This window comes from Mytilus californianus, unplaced genomic scaffold (assembly GCF_021869535.1).
Source record: "Mytilus californianus isolate M0D057914Y unplaced genomic scaffold, xbMytCali1.0.p SCAF_2, whole genome shotgun sequence".
Classification (NCBI taxonomy): domain Eukaryota; kingdom Metazoa; phylum Mollusca; class Bivalvia; order Mytilida; family Mytilidae; genus Mytilus; species Mytilus californianus.
The window spans coordinates 105,812,078-105,838,899 of NW_026262668.1; the positions used below are offsets into that span (position 1 = coordinate 105,812,078).

General features: G+C 32.3%; 1 protein-coding gene across 5 annotated transcripts in view; it reads right to left on the minus strand.

Moving 5' to 3' along the window:
• LOC127728530 (RNA-binding motif, single-stranded-interacting protein 1-like) overlaps nucleotides 1–22,723 on the minus strand; it is a 138,559-nt gene extending 115,836 nt beyond the window's left edge. For 3 of the 5 annotated variants that reach the window (XM_052235957.1, XM_052235955.1, XM_052235954.1), the window contains exon 1: nucleotides 22,552–22,723. In XM_052235957.1, the coding sequence (XP_052091917.1) occupies nucleotides 22,552–22,695 (144 nt within the window). In that variant the 5' untranslated portion in view covers nucleotides 22,696–22,723. Of the gene's footprint in view, nucleotides 1–3,311; nucleotides 3,426–22,551 lie in introns of those variants that run through there. The other 2 variants (XM_052235961.1, XM_052235956.1) reach the window with 1 other exon arrangement.
• Between the last annotated feature and the right edge of the window lie 4,099 nt (nucleotides 22,724–26,822).

The following is a 26,822-nucleotide window of genomic DNA, read 5'->3' on the forward strand; positions in this document are numbered from 1 at the left end:
AACCCCTGGGGACTGACCGTATACGTCATTCAAATGTTCGAGACATGACAAATAGGAATATATATGGTTTAGAGGTTGGGATCTCAACCATTTACAAGATATTAGAACTTTCTCAAATGGCAGGGTGTCGGGATGACCCCTGGGGACTAACCCTGTATATTATTCAAACCATCTTAGCATGACAAACCAGAATATATATGGTTTAGGGGTGGGGATCTTGACCACTTACAAGATATTAGAACTTTTTAAATGGCAGGGGGTGGGGGTGACCCCTGGGGACTAACCCTGAATTTCATTTGATGTGCTTTATCATGACAAACCAGAATATATATGGTTTAGGGGTGGGGATCTCGACCATTTACAAGATATTAGAACTTTCTCAAATGGCAGGGGGTTGGGATGACCCCTGGGGACTAACCCTGTATATCATTCAAACCATCTTGGCATGACAAACCAGAATATATATGGTTTAAGGGAGGGGATCTTGACCACTTACAAGATATTAGAACTTTCTTAAATGGCAGGGGGTGGGGGTGACCCCTGGTGACTAACCCTGTATTTCATTTGATGTGCTTTATCATGACAAACCAGAATATATATGGTTTAGGGGTGGGGATCTCGACCATTTACAAGATATAAGAACTTTCTCAAATGGCAGGGGGTCGGGATGACCCCTTGGGACTAACCCTGTATATCATTCAAATCATCTTAGCATGACAAACCAGAATATATATGGTTTAGGGGTGGGGATCTTGACCACTTACAAGATATTAGAACTTTCTTAAATGGCAGGGGGTGGGGGTGACCCCTGGGGACTAACCCTGTATTTCATCTTAAATGGCAGGGGGTGGGGGTGACCCCTGGTGACTAACCCTGTATTTCATTTGATGTGCTTTATCATATCTAACCAGAATATATATGGTTTAAGGGTGGGGATCTCGACCATTTACAAGACATTAGAACTTTCTCAAATGGCAGGGGGTCGGGATGACCCCTGGGGACTAACCCTGTATATCATTCAAACCATCTTAGCATGACAAACCAGAATATATATGGTTTAGGGGTGGGGATCTTGACCACTTACAAGATATTATAACTTTCTTAAATGGCAGGGGGTGGGGGTGACCCCTGGGGACTAACCCTGTATTTCATTTGATGTGCTTTATCATGACAAACCAGAATATACATGGTTTAGGGGTGGGGATTTGACCATTTACAAGATATTAGAACTTTCTCAAATGGCAGGGGGTCGGGATGACCCCTGGGGACTAACCCTGTATATCATTCAAACCATCTTAGCATAACAAACCAAAATATATATGGTTTAGGGGTGGGGATCTTGACCACTGACAAGGTATTAGAACTTTCTTAAATGGCAGGGGGTGACCCCTGGGGACTAACCCTGTATTTCATTTAATGGGCTTTATCATTTAGAACATTTTCAATTAAAAAGATTGTGTCTATCACAAACGGTTTTCAATTAATAATTATTTGAAAATTTAAAAAAATAAAATCCCATAGGGTTCTATAGTAAAACCCTCTTTTCTTTTTGCCCCTCAAAGTACCCCTTTATAAACCCCATTGCACAAACAAAACCCTGATTGCACCACTAGACATGTTAGTCTAACATATTGTGAAACCCTAAGTTAATCTGACATGCGGTTTTGGAGAACGGGTGCGGACAAGTTCAAATTTAAAAGAAGAAGAAGAAGAAGAACTGAGCAAAAACAATAAGTCTTCCCAAACTTCGTTTGGGAGACTTAATAAAATAAACAGATTACAAAAATTAAAGGAAATTTATTTATAGTAGTAATCATTAAAATTCTTCAGACTTCATTTTATATATCCATACGGATATGTACTATGGTGTAGACCATATGCATATGGTCCAAATACCTGTATAGTCTAAAACAGTCCTATTACCTATAAATCTGTCAAACAACATTTTTTCTCAGTTGGTGTTAGGAAATACAGTTTCAGTTCATTAAAGGTTACTTATATGACAATTATAAGTAAACAAAGCTTTTTACATTCAAACAAGATGGAAAATAAGTGAATAAACTATTATGTAATATTTTTTCAAGTACAAGAACAATTCATAATGCTTTGTGTCCTTTCATATTTGTAAAAATGTTTAAGTAGGTGTTCAAAACCCATACTAGGCAATTATAAAAGTATCTGTACCAGGCTACTTAATTTGATGTGAGACATTTGTGGAAAACCTGTCACGTTCTCTGATTTCCTCTCCCAATAAAACTGACTGCCATGAAATTGTTCAAATGCATAGAAAGTGGCTTTGAACTCCATTAAATAGACATTAGCTTTCATTTACCCATAAAGGGTTTTGATCTGAAATGTTTCATAGTTTTACAATCTAAATTTTCAGAATTTTCTATAAGCAAGTATTGTTGGGGTCTTATGGTATTTGACTACCACAGAGTTGGTATCCCTGTCAGTGGACCCATGCACACAGTGGTAGCAGCATAACAATGCCGTGGGGTCAGAAAATGGTATCTTATGGTATTTAACTGCCACACAGTTGGTGTTCCTGCCAGAGGACCTGGGCACTCAGTTGTAGCAGCATAACAATGTTAAGGGGTTAGAAATTGGTATCTTATGGTATCTAACTACCACACAGTTGGTGTCCTTGCTAGAGAAACTGGCACTCAGTTGTAGCAGTATAACAATGTTGTGGGGTTAGAAATTGGTATCTTATGGTATTTTACTACCACAGGGTGGTGTCCTTGCCAGTGGACCTGGGCACTGAGTGGTATCAGCATAACAATGTTTTGAGGCTAGAAATTGGTATCTTATGGTTTTCAACTACTGGTATCACAGGGTTGGTGTCCTTGAATTCAATTTTTATATCTACTTAAAGTAGTAATCAGTAGCTTTCCAAAACATAAACATACAAGGAAGTTTTTATTTACATATCAATTTCCAAATATGCTATAAATGATTTTTTCACTTGTTGTAAGTCAGTTGTTTTTTTCTGCTTTGTACTAAAAAAAACTCAGTAAATGATCTCATAGGTAAAATGGAAGACATGCATCAATAAATCTAGGTACAATACCTGTCATAATTAAAATTCTATAAATGAAAATAAAATCTATAGTGTTTTTCTTTTTAATGGTAGCATTTCATTTGACACGGAGATTTAATTACTGAATCCTAACTTGGATACTTGAATCCCAATGACACGATGTAAATATCTTGGGGTATACATACACATACAATAATTAAACTCAATTCATACTCCATTTAAGCCATAAAATACCTCAATCTAACAATAACAATCTCAATGAACTTACCTGAGCTGTCAAAGGTGTGGTAATGGTCTTTTGTACAAGGTAGCGATCATTATTTGAAGCAAGTAGAATTTGGGGTAAAGATGAAACAGCTGCTGACATTTTTAAAATAATTTTTACAAATTAAAAGTTTACATATCCCCAGTATTTATCAAAATGTAAATTCCAACAGGTATATCTGTATGTGAGAGATAGGGGTGTCCTGATAAAGCAATATTGATTCAACATAGGTCAACAGACAGAGATGGCTTACTTAGATAAAAAAATACTTTAATAAAAACTAACTCATTTCCGGTCATTAAAGCAGTAGTTCATAAGCTAATTATGTCTTCCATACTGGTGCACCCAAGAAATTACTTAGATGAGGTGCAGGCTGTTTATTTATTGTGTAGACTGTTCATTTATCTGTTCAAAAGGTTTGTAACTTTTATGAAGTATTAGGTTGGGACATCCTGACATGTTTGCTTAAGTGGCTTCATGTTTGTGCTCATACAAAGAAACACTTCAAAGAAACTAATACAGAGTTAATAAAAGAACAGAATTCCAATGTCTTCCTGCATTGCACATATTTCATCTGTCCAACGGTTTTTTTTGGTTCATTTAAATTTTTTTTTATAAATATCCTAGAGAAATGAAGACTGGATAGCAATGCATGCGAGACAATAAATGATGATGAGAATGTGATCTTAATGAATCAGTTCTTATCAGTAAGTAAATACTGTCTTGAAACCTGATGCACAAATATCACAGCCTCATGTTTATGTTGTAATGAGTGAATATCAAATGACCAACCAATGGCAAGTTACTGGATATATCATAGACTTTTACTCATGATCAGATATACATTACTTATATATACATGTATATTGAACACTAAAATGCAACAAGTCCATACAACTAAATTTGTATTTAAACTCATTTTCTGTATCTTATGCATCCTCAATGTAGAAACGTACTTTTAAATTTATTTTCCTTTTAATTCTAAATTTCAATGCTTTTAAAGTTTAAAATGCCATCACCAAAAGAGTATAACAAATACAAATTAAGACAACAACAAAAATTCCTCTATAAAAAATACTTCAAATGTCATGAGCAAATATTATGACATGTTGAATGTAGAAAAAATGATTGAAAAAGGCTTCAAGAACGTTTTTAAAAATCTTGAATCATTGTCTTAATGAAGTATTTGCATTTTTAAACGCTTATAAGCATGCATATCTTTATAAATTCATACACACAATTTTGACATATCATACATATAGTAATGGAAAATTGAAAGAGAAGACAAAGAGTGCACAAACTGAAATGTCTCTCCTGTTTTTTTATGATTGAATTCATGTTGAAAGTCTGTAATATGAAGGTTTTACTACAAGTATCACATAAACTTAACATTATCAATGATCCATGAAAATGAAGTGAAGGTCAGATAAACCCAGCCAGACAGACATGTAAACCTAACATCCATACACCAAATATAGTGGTCCTATCACTTATAGTACCTCAGAGAAACAGATCAAACCACAAAATCTTAACATTGACCAATGAACCATGAAAATGAGGTCAAGTTAATATGAACCCTGCCAGACAGACATGTAAACCTTACAATCATTCCATAAACCAAATATAGTTGACCTATTATTTATAGTAATTGATAAACTGATATAACCACAAAAACTTATAATTGACCAATGAACCATGAAAATGAGGTCAATGTCATATGAAACCTGCCAGACAGACATTTGCACCTTACAATTATTCAATACACCAAATACACTTGAAATACTGCTTTTAGTATCTGAGATATGGACTTAACTATGCAACTTTAACCTTGATCACTGATCCATGAAATGAGGTTGAGGTCAGGTGAACCCTACCTGACAGACATGTAGACCTTGCCAGGAAAGGATATACCCAATATAGTTATCCTATTACTCATAATAAGAAAGTATTTCACTTTAAAAAAAAAAAAGGTAACTGAACCATGAAAATGAGGACAAGGACAATGGAAATATGACAGACAAAAACTTCTTAACATAAGGTTTCTGTATACAAGGTATGAAGCATCCAGGTCTTCTAGCTTTTGAAATATAAAGCTTTATACAAATAGTTTAAGCCACAACAAGATTGTAATACCTATGTCTTGCATTCTGCTATGAAAGTCGCAGGCAAGACAAAAACTATTTATCAGCAGTATACCAAATATTAGTGACTTACTATTTCAGGTTTTAACTGTCCTATACCAAAACTTAAACATTTAACTGTCCTATACCAAAACTTAAACATTTAACTGTCCTATACCAAAACTTAAACATTTAACTGTCCTATACCAAAACTTAAACATTTAACTGTCCTATACCAAAACTTAAACATTTAACTGTCCTATACCAAAACTTAAACATTTAACTGTCCTATACCAAAACTTAAACAAGGGCAGAAGATACCAAAGGGATATTCAAAATTATAAATTAAAGAAAAACGAAAACACCAAGTAAAAAAACAACCAAAAGACAAACTAGTCTACAAAACACAACATGAAAATTTAAGACTGAGCAACACTAACCACACAAAAAACCAGGAATGATCACAGGTGCTCTGGAAGGGTAATCAGATCTTGCTCAACACGTCACTCCAATCATGTTGCTCATGTCAATACAAATGCAGTTTTTTAACATTTGTTGACACAGCCAACACCAGAAACAGCACACCTAAGTCTTGTGCTCTTGGATTTGTACAAAGCAAGACAATAACATTAGATGATTCTGCCATTCTGATTGGTTTACACTTTACTATAAAACAAACTGTTGACACAGAGTGATGTCTCGTCTGTGTGTAATTCTGATAGAATTATTTGCAAAGACAAATGTTCAAATGGCAACTATATTCCTCATCACATCTGAAATATTAATAATGGTTCCTTTTATACTGCCCTAATCACAAACTGTTACATTTGTAATGACCAAGTCGCAGCCACTGACACCAGTAGTGTGACCAATTCTTATTCTCTTCCAAATTTCAAAATTACTTCCAACACAGGCAAGACAATATCAGCATTTGATTCTGTTTCAAGAGCCATCAAAAATAAAAAAATCTTAATTTTAAAATGATAAATCCTCCCATGTAATTTATTTTATTCAACTGATTGACATTAGAAGGGACTGTTAATGAAACTAGATGGACCTGTCAGAATTTCATGTGCTTTTCCCAAGTTAGAAATTCTTTTGTTATATCTTTTTTTTTCTGTAGGCAAAACAATGTTGATAGTGGATCTTTGATACTCTCTGATAAGTCTGTAGACAACTTTTCTAAGCATTGTGTACCAGTAATTTAAAGCTTAACATATTGTTTTGACTCTTGTCTACTGTTGAAGATTGTATGTTCACTTCTAGATGCATACTGCTAGATTTTTGTGTTGTTGTGTATATACTCACCAATCTTTTTAATCCATAAGAAAAAAAATCAGCTCATTCACCTAGCTGTAAAACTGAACATGCAAAATCAACTCTATTTTTGAAATAAACTACATTAAATTTTGCTAGTTAAATGAAACAACTGAATTTTTAAAAGTTTTTGGATGGTACAAATCTTATTTAGTTGTATACCATGATCTCAGTAGCTTAATCAAGAAATGATAATCAGACTAGAAAAAAATTCGATCAAGTATTTTCATTTCACTGACCTATAAATATTCAAATTTCAAATTCAGAAAAAACACAGACATTAAGTCTATATATCAAATTCAATGATATTAAATTTCTACCCATAAATTTTATGATTCTAAATTTGAATGCATTAAGTTTAAAATCCAAGCAGCCATGTTTATTATATACATAATATAAATTATGGGTAAGTGGTGAAGAAATCTATTTTTTCATAATTACTGATGACAGGGAAAAAATGAATTACTTAGAACACCCACGGGATCATATTCAGATATATTTCACTCCTGTTTTTATAATATGAAAACAACAGGGATTCAATACTGGGATTTATGTTACACAAATAACTCAAAGTTTCAATGACTTGATGGATCCAAACAAGTTTTCACCTGTGGTTTTCAAAATAACTTTCTATATCACCTGAACACCATAAAATATAGAAGTTAATTTTCTGGCTCATAAAACATTTGTAAATGGAAAGAATCTGCATAAATATATATACACCTACCCTAGATAAAAGAGATAGCTATTTATTACCTTTAACAGCCATTTACATTTTTATGACACTTTAATCAATTTTTTTATACGGCTGCAAAAATCAAAAAATTTTTGGTTGTATATTGGTATCAGGTTGTCGTCGTCCGGTGTCGTCGTCGTCAGTGTCGTTCGAAGACAGATGGTTTCCTGATAATAACTTTAGTATGAGTAAATAGAAATCAATAAAATTTTAACACAAGGTTTATAACCACTAAAGGAAGGTTGGGACTGATTTTGGGGGTTATGGTCCCAACTGTTTAAATATTAGGGGCCAAAATGGGGCCCAAATAAGCATTTTTGTAGTTGTCAGACAATAACTTGTGTTAAAGTGTATGAATCTCTCTGAAATTATACCACAAGTTTCAATACTACAAAGGGATGGTTAGGATTGACTTTGGGGGTTATGGCTCAAACCAATTAGTAATTAGGGGCAAAAAAGGGGAAAAACAAGGGTTTTTCTGGTTAAAGGACAATTGAGACAATTTAAAAGCAGTGTAAGGGAGGTAATCCAAATCAATTAAAAGAACACTGTTTGATTACCTCCCTTTCAACTGCTTGTAAATTATGTATTAAGAAATGATGATTGTCTTGAGGTGATTAGCTGTCAATTCATTTTTAGCAGTTACTATTAATTAATATTAATTTTAGCCATGTATGTCATTTTATACTTTAAAACTTTTATGATGTATTTAAATGGGTAATTATGATTGCAAACTCCATTAGAAATTTGAATTGAGATACTGACCATATCTTGAGGGAAAGATTTCTTTTGGGAATAAGGGAAAGGACGGAGGTGAAAAAAATTGGAGGGGGGGGGGGGGGGACAATTTTTCTCATTTCAGATTTCAGAAATTAAAAGAAAATTTCTTCAAATATTTTTTTTGGGGGTTAATATTCAACAGCATAGTGTATTGCACAAAAGCAAACAATTGAATATAAATTCAAATCATATAACCAATTTGAAGTTCTTTGACTACAGTTATTGTGTGTCAGAAACCTATTATGTGTCAAAAATTTAGTTACAATCCAAATTCAGACCTGTATCAAGCGTGAATATTGTGTCCATTTTGGCCCCAACTTTTCTGGGTTGGACATCTGTGGTTGTATCCAGCTGCGCTCAGCGAAGCAATTTATTTAAATGGCAATTACCTTGCAACAGAAATGATTAAAAATTTCTTGATGTTTAAAGGGAAATAAATAAAAAAAAAAAAAAAAAACAGTCTTTGAATAGGAACTCAATTATATAAGTTTGCTCTTTCTAATACTTTTTCAACTGTCCATATATATTGCACAATTAAAGAGCAAGCTGATCTATATGTTTTTTTTTCATGCAGAATAAAAAAATCAATTATAGAAAATCAATAATGTCCATTCAGAGGGATTTGAATTGTACGGTTTAATTGTTATTCTAGTTTAAATAAAATGCTCTGCAGGACACAGCTTGGTACGACCGCAGAGGTTGAACCCTGAACAGTTAGTATGGAGTATGGAAACAACTTTCAAGCTTGATAAAGCTCTGAATTTGGAGTATGATTAAATATTTGACACAGCATAGGTTTCTGACACAGAATAAATGTAGTCTAAGAACTTAAAAATTTGAAAATGGACATTCAATAAAAAAACAAAGGATATGGGGTATCCATCTATGACACAAAATCAGTACATGCACAGCTAAAAAACACACAAAAAAAACAAAAGAACAGTGCTTTTATTGCTGTTCTTCATTTACCTATTTAAAAACGGGGCCCAAAATCTAAATACACATTTAGATTCAGCATATTAAAGAACCCCAAGAATTCAAGACTTTGATTTAAAACCCCATTGAAATTGGTCAAGAAATAAGCAATTTATACAAAGTATTAGAAAAGTATTGACCCCTTTTTCCTAAATAGCTAAGGCAAAAACCCCCAAAATCAATCCCAGCCTTCCATTTTTGGTATGGAACCTTGTGGTACAATTTCATAGAGATCCATTGAATTATACTCAAGTTATTGTCCGGAAACCAGAATATTCTTGTTTTTTGGCCCCTTTTTGGCCCTTTATTCCTAAAAGTTTGAGCCATAACCCCCAAAATCAATCACAACCTTCCTTTTGTAGTATGAAACCTTGTGGTACAATTTCATAGAGATCCATACACTTATACTGAAGTTATTGTCTGGAAACCAAATGTCTTCATTTGAAGATAACAACATCCTATCATTATACGACTGCAAAAGTTTTGTGGTAGTATAAAAAGGCTGAAAAATCAGGCATGCATAACTTACTGAGGCAACAAACTGGAGGTTCTAAAGAGCTGGGGTCGCTCACCTGGATATATTTGCATCTTCAACTAAGAGCAATATCCAACATTGTAGTCAAGAATATAATTCATGACTAAAATCTTTTTTTTGTTGCTGATCATTTTTGTTGTTTTTCTTTATTCACAAAAGTTTTCCCCAAAAAATATGAAAAAACAGATCAAAGCCTCAAATGGCAGGAATGTTCCTTAAACAATGGAAAATGCTCTAAACTGAATATTTAAATATTTGAAAACCGACTAAGTTCCAAAGTCTGGAAAAAGTAGAAAAAAATTGTCGAACAATGCCATAATGGCAGGTGAACAATTTCAATATATGTGTAATCTTCAGGTGAAATTTCAGGGATCTCAGTTGAGTTGAGTACACAAAACTTGTACATGTACCCTCTTATATAAATTTTGCTAAAAAATGACTGTTTCCAATTCTAGAAAAAGGAGAAAAAAATCCATAAAAGCAGCTGCACATCTTCAACATATGTCCAATCTTTCGCCCATTGCCCACCCGACATCACCATACTATAAGCCGGTTCTGGACTTTGTCTAACCCGGCCAACAATGCAAAATAATCATTAAAGGGCAATAACTCCAGTAAGGAGTTGACTGATAATTTGGGCCATGTTGAGTTATATGTGAATTTTGTCTTTCTGATAATTTTTGCTATTTAAATTTCTATCTATCTATGATAGTTTCAAGATAAAAAAACACTTTGGGTCGGGTGAACTAACAAGAGGCTCTCAAGAGCCTGAATCGCTCACCTGTATTTCAGAGCAGAAGATTTCAAATGTTAGCAAACTTGATGAACAAATTATGTAAAATTGTCTTTAAAGGGCAATAACTCCTTAAGGGGTCAATTGACAATTATGGTCATATAAGCTTTTTTGTAGATCTTACTTTGCTGAACATTATTGCTGCTTACAGTTTATATATATCTATAATAATATTCAAAATAATAACAAACAAGAGGCTCTCAAGAGCCTGAATCGCTCACCTGTATTTCAGAGGAGAAGATTTTTAAATGTTAGCAAACTTGATGAACAAATTGTGTAAAATTGTCTTTAAAGGGCAATAACTCCTTAAAGGGTCAATTGACAATTTTGGTAATATTAACTTTTTTGTAGATCTTACTTTGCTGAACATTATTGCTGCTTACAGTTTATATATATCTATAATAATATTCAAAAGAATAACAAAAAAACTGCAAAATTTTGTTAAAACTACCAATTCAGTGGCAGCACCCCAACAATGGGTTGTTCGATTCGTCTGATAATTTCAGGGTCAATAGATCTTGACCAATTAAAAAATTTTACCCCATGTCACATTTGTTCTAAAAGATTTAGTTTTTGAGATATAAGCCAAAAACTGCATTTGACCCTTATGTTCTATTTTTAACCATGGCAGCCATGTTTGTCGATGGATACAAACTTCGGATACAATTTATAAACAAGATACCCTAAGGAACATTAAGTTAAAGTTTGAAGGTAATTGGCCCAGTAGTTTCAGAGGAGAAGATTTTTAAATGTTAGCAAACTTGATGAACAAATTGTGTAAAATTGTCTTTAAAGGGCAATAACTCCTTAAAGGGTCAATTGACAATTTTGGTCATATTAACTTTTTTTGTAGATCTTACTTTGCTGAACATTATTGCTGCTTACAGTTTATATATATCTATAATAATATTCAAAAGAATAACAAAAAAACTGCAAAATTTTGTTAAAACTACCAATTCAGTGGCAGCACCCCAACAATGGGTTGTTCGATTCGTCTGATAATTTCAGGGTCAATAGATCTTGACCAATTAAACAATTTTACCCCATGTCACATTTGTTCTAAAAGATTTAGTTTTTGAGATATAAGCCAAAAACTGCATTTGACCCTTATGTTCTATTTTTAGCCATGGCAGCCATGTTTGTCGATGGATACAAACTTCGGATACAATTTATAAACAAGATACCCTAAGGAACATTAAGTTAAAGTTTGAAGGTAATTGGCCCAGTAGTTTCAGAGGAGAAGATTTTTAAATGTTAGCAAACTTGATGAACAAATTGTGTAAAATTGTCTTAAAAGGGCAATAACTCCTTAAGGGGTCAATTGACAATTATGGTCATATTAACTTTTTTGTAGATCTTACTTTGCTGAACATTATTGCTGCTTACAGTTTATATATACATGTATCTATAATAATATTCAAAATAATAACAAAAAACTGCAAAATTTTGTTAAAACTACCAATTCAGTGGCAGCAACCCAACAATGGGTTGTTCGATTCGTCTGAAAATTTCAGAATTGATAGATCTTGACCAATTGAACAATTTAACCCCATGTCAGATTTGCTCTAAAAGATTTAGTTTTTGAGATATAAGCCAAAAACTGCATTTGACCCCTTATGTTCTATTTTTAGCCATGGCGGCCATGTTTGTCGATGGATCATAACTTCGGATACAATTTATAAACTAGATACCCTAAGGAACATTTAGTTAAAGTTCGAAGGTATTTGGCCCAGTAGTTTCAGAGGAGAAAATTTTTGAAATAGTTTATGACGACAGACAACGGACAACGACAGACGCCAAGTGATGGCATAAGCTCACATGGGGCCCTTCGGGCCCCGGTGAGCTTAAAAGGAAAACAGTATGTATATGTTATTTCTTAACCCAGTCTTTAAGATTTATCACACACCTTACTACCCGACCAGTACAAATGTTGTCCGGCCAGTAAAATTTCCTCAGAAGGGACCTCACAAGCCCTATAAATTCAAAGAAATGTTATTGGTCTACTTTTCAGGCTTGTAAGTTAAAATTGTGTTTTGTAAAGATTGTTAACCTTTGTTTCAACAGATTCTGCATAATGGAAAAGTATTTTGGAAGTTTCATAATATTAAGCTGTTACAAAAAACCAACCTGAAGCAGATTTTCTATTATAAAAAAATTAAGTGGTTCAGAAACTATCATCAATGAGAAATTTTGTTCATGAATGTTTTTTTTACCTTAAGCAAATTGTTTAAAATAATTTTTTATGTGAACAGAATACAAGAGTGGCAGGTACCAGTTTTTGTGTACCAGAACATGTGTCCCACGCAGAAATTTTGTTATAGTTAAGAAATGACGTATATAATTGCATCATGTGGACTGAAAAAATAAATGAATGTAAATTCTAGGCTATTATACTACATAAGTAAGTAGTTGCATACACAGGTTGGGGATTTCCTTCACATATGGGTCCAATCAGAAGTCAAGATGGCATCCTATCAAAGTGGGGAAAAAAATCAGTTTTATGTAAACAAAAATATCTTAAGATTTTGATGGTAAGGATAGGTGCGGACAAGGCTCTAATTCATTGAATATTATTTATCTCTTGAATTTTGCCTAAAATTCTTGTCTGCAATTAGCAGGATTCTGAAGGTGAGGATTAGATTTGTATCAGAGCATCACATTTTTTGCCTTATTTGCAATGCATTTATAAATTTTAAAATCTCCATGCTGGACAGACACCCAAATTAAAAGGTTTTCTATATATTCACCCAAACACGAACACATCTTGGTTACTCGAAACCATACATTTTATTTGTACATAAGCTTGAATGATTTTTCAAGAAAATTAAATCATGAATCCATGAAATTCTAAAGATTTATTGTAAAATAACTGGTTTCTGCCACCTTAGACTGTTTCATTGTAAGAAGGGAATTAACTCTAAGTCAAAATCAAATGCACATTAATAAGCTAGCCATTAACTGATGCTAAAATAAATGGGGAATGTGTCCATGGGACACAGATGATGCCCACGCTTGCATATAATGTTATAAAGGGACATAACTCAAGAACTGTAAAAGTGACTCTACCCAAATTTGTACTTGATCTGAGTTTTGTGCTATTAAATAAGCATTGTGTATAAGTTTCATAACATTTGGTAGAGGCAAACTAAAGTTAGAGAACAGAAACCAATTTTGGGACGTACGAACATATGTATGTATGGACGGATGTACGTACGTACAGACGGACAAGGGTAAAACTTAATGCACCCTCCGCTACAGCGGGGGAATAAAAAACCAAAAATAAATTATTCTCAATATCAAGATTTATATTTTGTCAAAATAAATTAACCACCATATTCTTCTCAGTGACCATGACAGTTACCCAAGAGGGACTATTGATAAGAATTATTTAAATAATTGCAGTTTTTTTTAGGATAATTCATTGAAAAGTTCCATTGGGGTTTTCAAATTTGAACCTCTTCTTATACAAGTTAGCCTTGTTTTCAGAATAGAATAAGAGATACCTCCTCAATACTTTCAACTTTTATAAGCAGTGCACATGTTTACGTTTATTTAGATATTAATCTTATTGGTTATACTTATGACTGAAAGCACTACCACCATCACTCTCCTTTTGATGCCAGTGACTCTACAGATTATAAAGATATGCATTTTAAAACTTTTTCTTTTAGAAGTTTGCTATATTTCTAGTTTCCTACACGTTTCTTTATATTTGGTGTTTATATTTACATGTGACATTGATTTATGTTCAATTAAATTTGAACAAAGCCAGGTCAAACCAATCACTTTAAAATGGGTAATTACTTCCTTTCTTCTCTAGCTTATGGCATTTAAAGGAAAGTACAAAGACTGGCTAGTTTAGCTTCATTATAACATGTCCAGTTAGGATGACTTCCTGTGAACTAGTAAAGAGGTTAGGCAGGTTGTCATGCCCAGCACAGCCCTACTCCTAATTCAAAATGTTAAAAAATAAAGTAGATAGTTAACTGAATCAAAAAGCACTTACAAGTTACAAATCATCACTCTCAAGCTGCTGACCAAATACGGAAGCCATTTTTTAAATATCAAATATTATTACTTTCTGAGAAAAGTTTGAAGAAAATATTTGTTTTCATTCAACATATTTAAAAATTCAATTAATCGGCCATCAGACTGTAGGTGTCTGACATATCTGCAAATCACTTATAGCTCATTACTTTCAAGCTGTACTGACTATATATGAAGCCAGTCTGTTCAGTAGTTCCTATGAAAATATATTCATTTTCATATATTTTCATTCCACATATTAACAAGACTCACTGTGCACATGCTGAAATGTCTCGCCTGTTTTATTCATTGAATTCATGTTGAAAGTCTGTAATATGAATGGAAATGAGGTCACAGTCAGATGAACCCTGCCAGACAGACATGTACACCTTACAATCTGAATCATTCATACAACAAATATAGTGGTCCTATTGCTAAAAGTACCTGAGAAACAGATTAAACCACAAAATCTTAACATTGACCAATGAACCATGAAAATGAGGTCAAGGTCATATGAACCCTGCCAGACAGACATGTACACCTTAAAATCATTCTGTACCTTGTTAACTAGCATTTAAAAAAAAATTAGTTCATCCTTTCCATCTGGTTCAAAGAGGGGTTCATATTCTTATCTCATTAACATGTTCTCATCCTGATATGCATGTAATATTTGCCACTGGGTGTTAAATACCATTCTAATATGACATACTTCTTTCGCTTTGTAAACAACAGCGTGATAAAATTCTCGATATATCTATACTAAGCGCAGACTGAGAAATGTACATATTAATGGCTGTTACTATTTACCTCCCTAGTAAATTCACATGTATTGTAACCTATGTGCAAACACAATGTGGATTTCGTTGTGTTCAAATTGAAATTGAAAAAGAAACTACAGATCGTTATTCTTATTCTAATGCATAACTAAAAGAATTAATGCATAAGATCTTAAATAAATTGCTTCGCAGAGCGCAGCTGGATACGACCGCAGAGATCCAACCCTGAACAGTTTGGGCAAAAATGGACACAATATTCGCAATTGACACAGGTCTGAATTTGGATTGTAATTAAATATTTGACACATAATAGGTTTCTGACACAGAATAACTGTAGTCAAAGAACTTAGAATTGTTATATGATTTGAATTTATATTCTTCAATTTTTTGCTTTTGTGCAATACACTATGCTGTTGCGAATTGACCCCCCCCCCCCCCCCCCCTAAAAATTCTTTCCTTCAAGATATGGTCATAATCTCAATTCAAATTTCCAATAGAGTTTGCAACCATAATTACCCATTTAAATACATCATAAAAGTCTTAAAATAGAAAATGACATACATAATCATGGCTAAAATTAATATTCCTTAATCAGCATTTTTAAATAGTAACTTTGGTACTTATGCATCCCTCGGATTTCAAATATTTGGCTTTGAGCGTTCTTGATGAAGGTAAATCCAGAAAAGCGCTTCGGACGCATGAAATTATTAAACGTGTTGTTTTCAATTTTCTAAAAATAAATTGACAGCTAATCACCTCAAGACAATACAACATTTCTTTTTACATAATTTAAAAGCAGTGTAAGGAAGGTAATCCAAACATAACATTGTACTTATTTAATTGTCCATTAAGGTGGATGGGGGATCTTAATTAAAATCCATAGAATTTTTTAACAATTTGTCAAAATGTAGTTTTTATCATGCTTTTTTCCAAAATATAATTAAAGGTATGGGTCACCGGACTTTTTTCATGCTACAGGTTGTGCAAAATTGTCAGATTTTGTATAGATTATGCATGGAAAATCCAATTTTGTGTGATAAAAAGAAAACTACACCATAGAATTTTAAGATAAAATGTGAGAAGATAGCTCTAATAACATGCTTTCAGATAAGAAAAAGAAAAAAATGGGGTCACCGGACTTGTTTTCTTGGTACATATTAAAATAGGTAAATTCACAACACTTTCTATCATAAACATTACTTTATCAGAGTTATCTTCCCTACTATCTGAGTTATCTCCCATTATGTGGCAAAGTTGAAAAAATATGAATCAAACAAAAATATTGTGTTGTTTAGAAAATACAACCGTAAATATGATAAAACACATAATTTTTTATACTAACATTAAAAGTCTTACACATGAATTACATACTACTCTCAAAATTTGCACATTTCATTAAAGATCTAGACCAACTATTATCTGCTACTTCAAAATCCAAGATGGAGGAAGACATCCCAGCCACCTTAACCAGGAAACCCTTGTTTTTCCCCCTTTTTTGCCTCTAATTCCTAAACGGTTTGAGCCATAACCCCCCAGAGCCAATCCTAACCATCCCTTTGTGGTATGGAAACTTGTGGTTTAATTTCAGAGAGATCCATACACCGTTCCACAAGTTATTGTCTGGAAACTAGAAAAATGCTTATTTGGGCCCCTTTTTAGCCCCTAATTCCTAAACTGTTAGGACTATAGCCCCCAAAATCAATCCCAACCTTTCTTTTTGAGGTTATAAACCTTGTGTTTAAATTTCATAGATTTCTATTTACATTTACTAAAGTTATTGTCCGGAAACAAAATGTCTTCGAAACGACGACGACGTGATACAAATATACGACAGCAAAAAATGTCGTAAAAAAATGTATAAAATCAAAATAAAATAAAATTCTGCGAAATTTGATGAATGATCTTGGCGCATTAACGTCATGTTTTCGTCATGTCAAAACATGACGTCATACGAATGAAAACTCTCAAGCTAAAGATTATTCAGCTATGTATAAGCTCTAAATTCTGATAAAATCGCATTAAAATGGAGTTTTGAGGTAGGTATTGTTTCATTTTCTATTCTATTGCATCATTCGCACATTCATGGATTTCAACAAGTGGCTCACTTCATAGTTATGACATGTCAACTGTGGATTTGACAGTAAATACCGTATAGCGGTTTATTTTCGCGGGGTGTAAATTTTCGCTTATTTTCGTGGATAGAAAAAAATCGCCAAAACGAATTCCGCCAATTTAAAAGTGTACATGCAAAGGTATTGATAAAAGTTTTGAATCCGCCAAAATAATAACCGCCAAAATATTTCGTATACCTTTTTCAATGAAAATCGTGAAATTTTACACCCGCAAAAATAACCCGCCATACGGTAGTAGCCAACGAAAAAAAATGTTTGGGTAAGAATTTTAAGGATTGAACACATTTTTTCTAGTGGTTATTTAAGAATAGTTTCATACACACCTTAGATTTATTTGAAATTTGTGTCTTTTATCTTACAGGGGGCAAACTAGAAAAGCCATACACACAGCAATCTTACCTTCGCTTCAGTTTTTCAAATTACCATATTTGTCCTATTAGAATCGGAATAATTCATGCAAGCCGTAGATTTGTTATCATTTTCACATGGTCATGGTCGTTATATTTGTGAGTTTTATCCCTTGCTAACGATCGAGATAAAATTAGAATATAATAGCCCAGGGCATGTGAAAATTTCTCACAAATCTATGGCTTGCATGAATTATTTCTTAAATCCATCATCTAAATTTAAATTTAAATGAATTTCCTAAATTTACAAGTATATAAAGTATTCTTGTGATTTTAGCAACCTGTGTTAGTGTTAATTAAAGACCATTGATAGATTATACCATAGATTAATTTATGGATAAAATGACATGTTGGGTATACATCAATGAGACAGCCACCAAACAACACTAAAAACTTTTCTGCTAACCTCTTCTTTTAACTTGTGTCTTAATGTATCAAATTGCATGCAGTTTTTTGTATTGTCTCGTCTTAACCCATTCAACTTGACCCTGCCTGTAGTGATTTCAAAAGCCACTCATTTTTGGCCTGTATGGCCCTCCTTACTTTTTTCAAAAATATTCTAGCTGAGTAAGGTTGACAAAAAGGAGTCCAAACTTGCAATTCATGGTCCATATACCTATTCTAGTAGGCTATTATGAAACTGTGACAACTGCATTGTCCTTCTTGAAGGCAAAAATTGGGAAACTGAGTACTATAGCCAAAATCAGGGGGTGGGAGTTGCCACTCAGTCTATGTGTAGACCTTAGATAACTATTATCCTAAATTCATCCATAGGTAGATCAGCAAAACAAGGAGGTATATATGGCCAGATCAGTTCTGGTATGTAAAAACTAGGACACTGTTTTGTCTGAAATCTGAAAAATCAAACAGTTTTGCTGACTTTGTCATAAATGTTTCTCAGAGCAAGACACTGTCAGTCAACATGGATTTGCTTCTGTAACTACAAGGTAATATTCATGGGAGACAGTTACATCAACTTTCACCTCTCAAGGTCAAATTTTAGTGAACTAATTGAACAATAATTTTATTCTTAAAATTTGAAATGACTGTTTAGTTGTTAAATAAATTGGGTACATATTACATTTTACAGTGCAATTTAAACTTTATTTACATATTCATATATAACTTCTTTAGAAATAAAAGTCAAGCAGACCATTCACTGATAACCCTTTCCATTTCTGCCAAACAACCTTGACAATAGACCCATGATATGGGGTTTTAAAATTATTCATCCCTTACAGTTTTTTCTCAAATGTAAATTATTCAGATCTTACTTCTTATATTTGTAGTTTAGTTAATGTTATCTTGCTATTAACAAATCCACCAACATTTTTTTTAGTTGTTTATGGAACTTTCAAAAACCAGCCTTGAAAACCAATCAGTCAATAGTAGCAGGCAATTTAAAAGCATAAAATAGATAATAACTAGGCAGAAAGATAATTTATCATTCAAACTCTAACTTTCAATTCAGGACTGTAATGACACTATGTGAATCAAAATAATTACTTTCAGTAGCTATCATTAAAGCATGTGATCTCTACAACAATGGTACCTCGTCTCTTTCATAACTAAATCAATATTTTATCAGGGAAACCATTTTAGTGATCAACCTCCATATGCCTCTGCAATGGCAACTTTTTATACTATTTTTTGCATCACATAAAGTTTTAACATTTTGATAGAATTCTATAAAGTTAAATTGTCAGATAAAAAAAAAATTTTGCCTTCACATACTTCATGCTGTTAAATTGTAGATATCTTAAGATTGTCAATTTTCCAAACATCTTTCAAAAAGAATGTTCTACTTCAAAAATAAATATACTGATCAGTGCTGATTTTACGGGTTTTTTTATAGAAATGTTTTTGAATTCATTATCATGTTTTGGTAAGGCCTATCAAATAAACAATCCTGTCAAGTTTGGTTCCATCGAGTTCAGTTGTTAAGTTATGCCCTCCATTAGAGGTGTACCTGGTATATATTTACCCTTTTGTATTACTGATTAGTACCCAAGTAAAGGGGCATTAGCTATGAGTATTTATATTTATGTTTACATCAGGTCAAATGACCGAAGGAATTCTTCGGAGATCATTTCGATGATTAATTAATTAATTAGATTGCATCTATTCTAGAATACACACCAAATGTTGATACCTTATAAAGAGTCCATGTTTTAAGAGTTTCAGGAGAGATGTTTTAGTATGTTATAAATAAAATATGAGATTTTGAGTTGAATCGGTGAACATTAATTTGTCAGCTAATGCTCCTTTAAGGAATTTTAATATAAAGTATTTATAGAATACATGTATATAGAAAAGAAACTCTTACAAATAAGAAAAGTACCAATACACATGAAAAATAATTTATACTGATGACACAGATATGTTTTGCATTTATTCATTTTGATAGTATATGTATAATGCAAGTGTTGAAATTTAAGTGGCAATATTTCAACATGCAATCGAAGTCAATGAACCATAACTGAAGATGCAGGGCCAAATAATCTACATGGAATGTGAAATGATAATGCTTATAAAACTGCATACCAAATATCATTGACTTCATAAGTGGTACCCTATACACTAACCTAAACACATACTTAAACTTGTAAACTATTCAAAAGTTTCAATGTCAATGAACTATGATGAGGGGGTTGGGCCATATAATCTCTATAGAAATGAGACTTGCAAATGCTTATAAAACTGCATACCAAATATCATTGACTTAACGTAAGTGGTTCATCTAAACTTGATATAATAAGCAAACTTTAACATATAAACTATGCAAAACATTTAAAGTTAATAGACCATGACTAAGGGAGCAGAGGCAAATAATCCCCATGGAAATTAGATATGCAGATGCTGGGACTAATACAATGATACATTTATCAACAAATTGTCAGCATTTCTATGGGAACGAACTGTGTGCCTCTCCTTGCTGACCTCTTCTTATTTTCATGTGAGTCAGAGTTCCTTCAGACACTTGTCAAAAACAAGAAGTTCAAAGAAGCCAGATCATTTAATTTCACATTCAGATATATTGATGATATTCTTTCCATTAACAATCCAAACTTTTCTGATTGAGTTCCATTAATATATCCTCCAGAACTAGAAATCAAAGAAACAACAGACACGGATTCTTCCGCATCATTTTTATTCTTGTACCTCAAATTTGACATTAGCAGTCATCTCAGTACCAGAATCTATGACAAACTAGACAATTTTAATTTTGAAATTATAAATTTCCCCAACATTAGCAGCAATATACCAACTTCACCTGCATATGGGATATACATTTACCAACTCATTTAGTATTCAAGTGCTTGCAGCTACTACTCAAGACTTTATAAAACGTCAACAGTGTCTCAGTAGAAAGTTGATGAACCAGGGTTATGTCAAAGGATGTCTCGTCCTTTTTCTATAAAAAAAGTTCATGGGACGATACCAAGACCTTGTTGATAAATATTCCATTTCAATTTAACAAATAATACATGATGGACTTAAAGTATAGATTCTATGTACTGATGTTATTTATTATCTAAATTAAATGTTATAGTGTTCTTTTTATTTGTCTTTGTATATTTTAAACTTTACTGTTTAGTCCATTTTTGGTAATATCCTTTTGGTATGGCTCGGTATTTATACATCCTGCCATTGTATTATTGTGCTATGGTCATTTTTTGTATTCTTGTCTTTCATTTTTGGTTATGTGCTTTGTCTTTAGAGTATCTATATGCCATTTTGATTTTCTTTGTTGACAGAGTAGTTTGTTTTTATAGTGATTAAGATTTTAAACACAATATTACCTGCTGTACCCCAATTTCTGACATTTTTACCTATTATGTCTGATTGTTTTGCTCACACATTGTTGTCAATATAATGAAATTCTATAGGACAAGTGAGAGGTTTAGCTAGCTATTAAACCAGGTTTAATTCACCTTTTTCTACATGAGGAAATGCTTTTACCAAGTCAGGAATATGACGGTTGTTTTCCATTTGTTTGATGTGTTTGAGCTTTTGATTTTGCCATATGATAACGGACTTTCTGTTTTGAATTTTCCTTGGAGTTCGGTATTTTTGTAATTTTACTTTATAGTCTCAGGCCAATGATAATACATCTGCATACCAAATATCATTGACCTACCACTAATAGTTCCCCATAAACTGACCTTAACACAAACTAATACATTTTTAAAAAAATGAAAAAAGATCACATTGTCCTTAGGATGGCATTAATCTATTATCTTGTTTACAGCATTTAACTCAAGTAACAGGAGTTACAGCTGGTGATTATATGTGTCCTTCTATTGTATAGAGTTAGTATGATCAAAGAATTCTCAATGCTTGTAACTGATGTAAACAAAACAGGAGTTACAGTTGGTGATTATATGTGTCCTTCTATTGTAGAGTTAATATGATCAAAGAATTCTCAATTCTTGTAACTGATGTAAACAAAACAGGAGTTACAGTTGGTGATTATATGTGTCCTTCTATTGTAGAGTTAATATGATCAAAGAATTCTCAATTCTTGTAACTGATGTAAACAAAACAGGAGTTACAGTTGGTGATAATATGTGTTCTATTGTAGAGTTAATATGATCAAAGAATTCTCAATTCTTGTAACTGATGTAAACAAAAAAGAAATATACCTGAACTTGAGCATAGCTGCCATATGCTGCAGGATTTGGCTGTGGAAACCGTAGCCCTCCTTGATAGTAGTTATGTGATGATGGCCATGTTCCTTGCTGGGACTGGTTGCCTGCTATACTTGAAGGTGTTGCTGCTGGTGACATAACACTCCTTTTTGGATTGTAATTTGATCTAGACTGTAATAAGATAAATAAGTTGCTTAAAAAAAATCTGTATAATTCTGCCTAAAATGAATCACCAGATGTGTGAACATATCAGATAAGAGACAATATAACTGTTCTTAAATTACAAAATATGCATAAACTAAATGATTAGCTAGCTTCTATACAGTGCTTTTGCTAATGCAGTTCTTAAATTAGTTGAGAAATATTCCCTTTCAAACAAACACAGTAGACAGTTTAAGGTTACAATTCACTAATAGTCTAGATGGTGTAAATAAACTTTCATCTTCTTGTATTTGGAACATCCCCTATTCTTTCAATTTTTCTATATTTACTACCATCAATTGCACAAAACTAAATTTATTATTATATTTTTAAAGTATATGTCTTGTGATGGAGAGTGAACATCTCATGTTGGAAGAGTGGAACTTTCCTGTTTAGAGAAAGTCTTGTACTGAATTGAGAAAATGCCTTATTTGGAATTAGCATGCAGTTTCGGAAGCATATGATTTTTGTTTTTGGAGAGGTCCAGACATTATCTAGACATCTTCAGAACCTTTCAAGGATACTTTTGTAAGGTCCTTTGTTCTTTGTTGACTATAGCGGTGGTCCTTTGTTCTCTGATTGACTATAGCGGTGGTCCTTTTTTCTCTGGTTGACTATAGCAGTGGTCCTTTGTTCTCTGGTTGACTATAGCGGTGGTCCTTTGTTCTCTGGTTGACTATAGCGGTGGTCCTTTGTTCTCTGGTTAACTATTGTAAGGTCCTTTGTTCTCTGGTTGACTATTGTAAGGTCCTTTGTTCTCTGGTTGACTATAGCGGTGGTCTTTTGTTCTCTGGTTGACTATAGCGGTGGTCCTTTGTTCTCTGGTTGACTATTGTAAGGTCCTTTGTTCTCTGGTTGACTATAGCAATGCATGGATTTGAAACTATAAATCACTGTCAAATAAGTGAGGTTTGGCATGCTGAAAAAGATGGTTTAGCACACCACTTTGACATGTCAGGTACATGGCCAACATTTCTTGTTTGTGTCATCTTTTAATATGTTAAATACAAATTAAAGAAATGTTGGAGAACTGCAATGAGACTACAATCCAGCCAAAAAATAAAACTTTCTAAATAGATGTGCCATGCTCATAAAATTTCAAAAAAGTTTAATGCTAGATAGACAGATGACTAACAATGGTTGATAAGTAAAGCTCACACTTGACAACTGGACCAAACAAGCTTAAATGTATGTTGAAATTAGCCTGTAGATACTAACCTTGCATTACTGTAGATTCAGAAATTATTGCAAGGTTTTTACTAATGGGAATAATGCGACTGTGTCAGAATCGCAATAATAAGAACTCGCATTCTGATATTTGATACATAATATATCTACACAGATTGTTCTTAAATGGTAATAATTAATCTCGCATTATTGTCCATTCTTCAAAAATCGCGATAATAAATGTACGTGATAATTTCTGAATTTACAGTAACATATAAATATGTGCATATCTGACTTTCAGCTGTCTAAAGAGATTGGTACCCATGACAATGTAAAACAATGTTTATACTAAAAAGTACAAATGGTATATTATTTTCAAATACAAACTTTAAAAGATCTATTGTACAAGTATCTTGTGTTTTAAAAGTATCTTTAATCTAACAATAAAATGTCACCTACCTTTAAGGAGTGAGAAATCACTATCTTTTCATTATACAATTCATCAATGCATTGTAAGGCCAAACCAATATATTATGGAGATCAATAATTTTGAGTGCATATAAATTTTACAGGACCAAACCACACCTTCAAATTTATACATATGATCGAAAGGAAATATTAACTTAAGATATTTGGAAAGAATTGTTTCAATTATCTTTGATTTGAAGTGTCAGAAAATTTGTTACCAAACAATATCATCTATTCTTTATGTCTGGTCCACCCAATCAAAGATAATTGAAACAATTCTTTCCAAGTATCTTAAGTTAATAGAAAAACAAAACTCAATTATTTAAAAACCAATACAATTACAACTTATCAATAAATAAGTTTATAATTTTATTTCTCTTTAAATAATTGAGTTTTGTTTTTTTGTGATTCAAATCACTTCTTGTTTTTTACTGTTAGTAAAAATGACTAAAATGTTACATTTATTTTATTTTTTGCATCAAAATTCTTTACTCAACTTAGTATAATGTCATGCACTGTTTAAAATCTACACTAGCATGTACAGCAACCATCATTATCAGTAGATTATAAGTATAAGAGATTTCTTTCCATAGATATTATAGAGACTTTTTATGAACTTTTTACATAATATTTATCTTTTCTATTCAACTGATTGAGGTTTGACATTGTTAATGAGGTGGAAAAAACTAGCTTAATCCTTACGTTTTTATGTGCCTGTCTCAAGTCTGGTGGACAAAAGTTGGTCTTTCCTTATAGCTTCTTATAAGAATTATGTATTAATGACCAGAATTTTCATATTCTGTGATTAATTAGGGCATTAGCTGTCAAATTCATGTTTCAATTATCAATTCAATTCACATTCATCACTTTAACTCTCATTCTTGATTTGTAATAAACTAAACATATATCTAATTTAGAAAAAGTCCAAAATAAACAATTTTGATTCATGGACTCTTCATAATATATCAGCATTTTGTGCATATTTTAGACTAGACCCCATCTAATTTAACATTGAGAAGATCTCCAACGACTGCTGATGGATAAATATAAATATAAACAGACAAAGCCTCAATATAAATATAAATAGACAAACAAACAAGTGCAATTGTTAAATAAAAATTTTGTTAGGTTGGATTGATTTCATGTCATAAATTAAAAAAAATATGTAAATCATTGTTTTACCTTTTATTGTACATGGGTATAAAAATGACTTTTTGTGGGCTGATTCAGCCAACAAACCGTTCCTCCCAGTGCCACATTTGTTTCACTTTTCAATGTTGATATTCTTTTCTTTTTAACAACTGAACATTCTGAGATTAAAGGTTGCATCAATACAGATTCAAATGAGGTTAAATTTTTGACTTGCAAGCTGATAATACATCAGCAATGTTTTTGAGCTTATTTTGACAAAATTGAATCAGATTGACTGCTCATGCTGAAATAATATTTCAATATTCCTCTTTTATAAATGTTTGAAACAAAAAAGATCATATTATAATTTATTGTCTAAATGGTAGATAATGAATTCCCCTTTAAAGCTTGACTAATGTTAAAGACATTTGTTGAAGATGGTATATTGACTTCTAAGTATCTTTTCTGATTTTTTTTTTTTTAGTTTTGATGCACATTCGAATTGTTTGATCCAACTGTAAGGTTAGCATCATCCAATATGGAGAAGCTATCTTTATGTCAGATAAGCTAAAAAAATAAGATGAATTTTTACATAACAAGTAAACTACATATCTGATCTTTTATGAATATTAATGTCAAATGTTTCAGGGTAGAATCATCACTTGTTTTATACTGGTCTTGACAGTTTTAATACATTATTAGTCTCCTTTAATTAGAAGTATAACTCTGGTTTTTTTTTTAAAGAAAAATATGAGTTTTGTCTGCTTTCCCATCATAAAAATAGGTCTGTAATGTGTCCTATACCTATACAACTAATATGAAAAGAACTGGTCAAAGGAAATGTTTAAATGCAATGGAAAGTACAGACAACCAATCTCAGATCTGTCCAATATGATTCCTTGTTTCAACACTTGCAAGGACGAGAACCCAAAAAACAAATTAAAAAATTTTGATTTAAAACTGGTAAAAGAGAGCCTTTTTCAGTCACTGCTTACCATAATTGTAGCAAACATCAGAATTTTTTACCTACCAGTATTCTAATGCTTATCCATTTTATTATCAAATATTCATTTTTAGTACATCCCTCAAGTCAAAGCTGTATAGTTTAATTACAAACTATAGATCGTATAAATTATGTATTATGCTTTAAATAAATGCTTTGCTTCAAGTATCAATCACAGTATTCTTTCTTTATTTATTTATTCATCTTTATTCCTTGAAGAATCAATCAAAGTATTCTTTATTTATTCATTTATTTATATTCTTAATAGCAGAATATTATAGAAGTCGTACTTTAA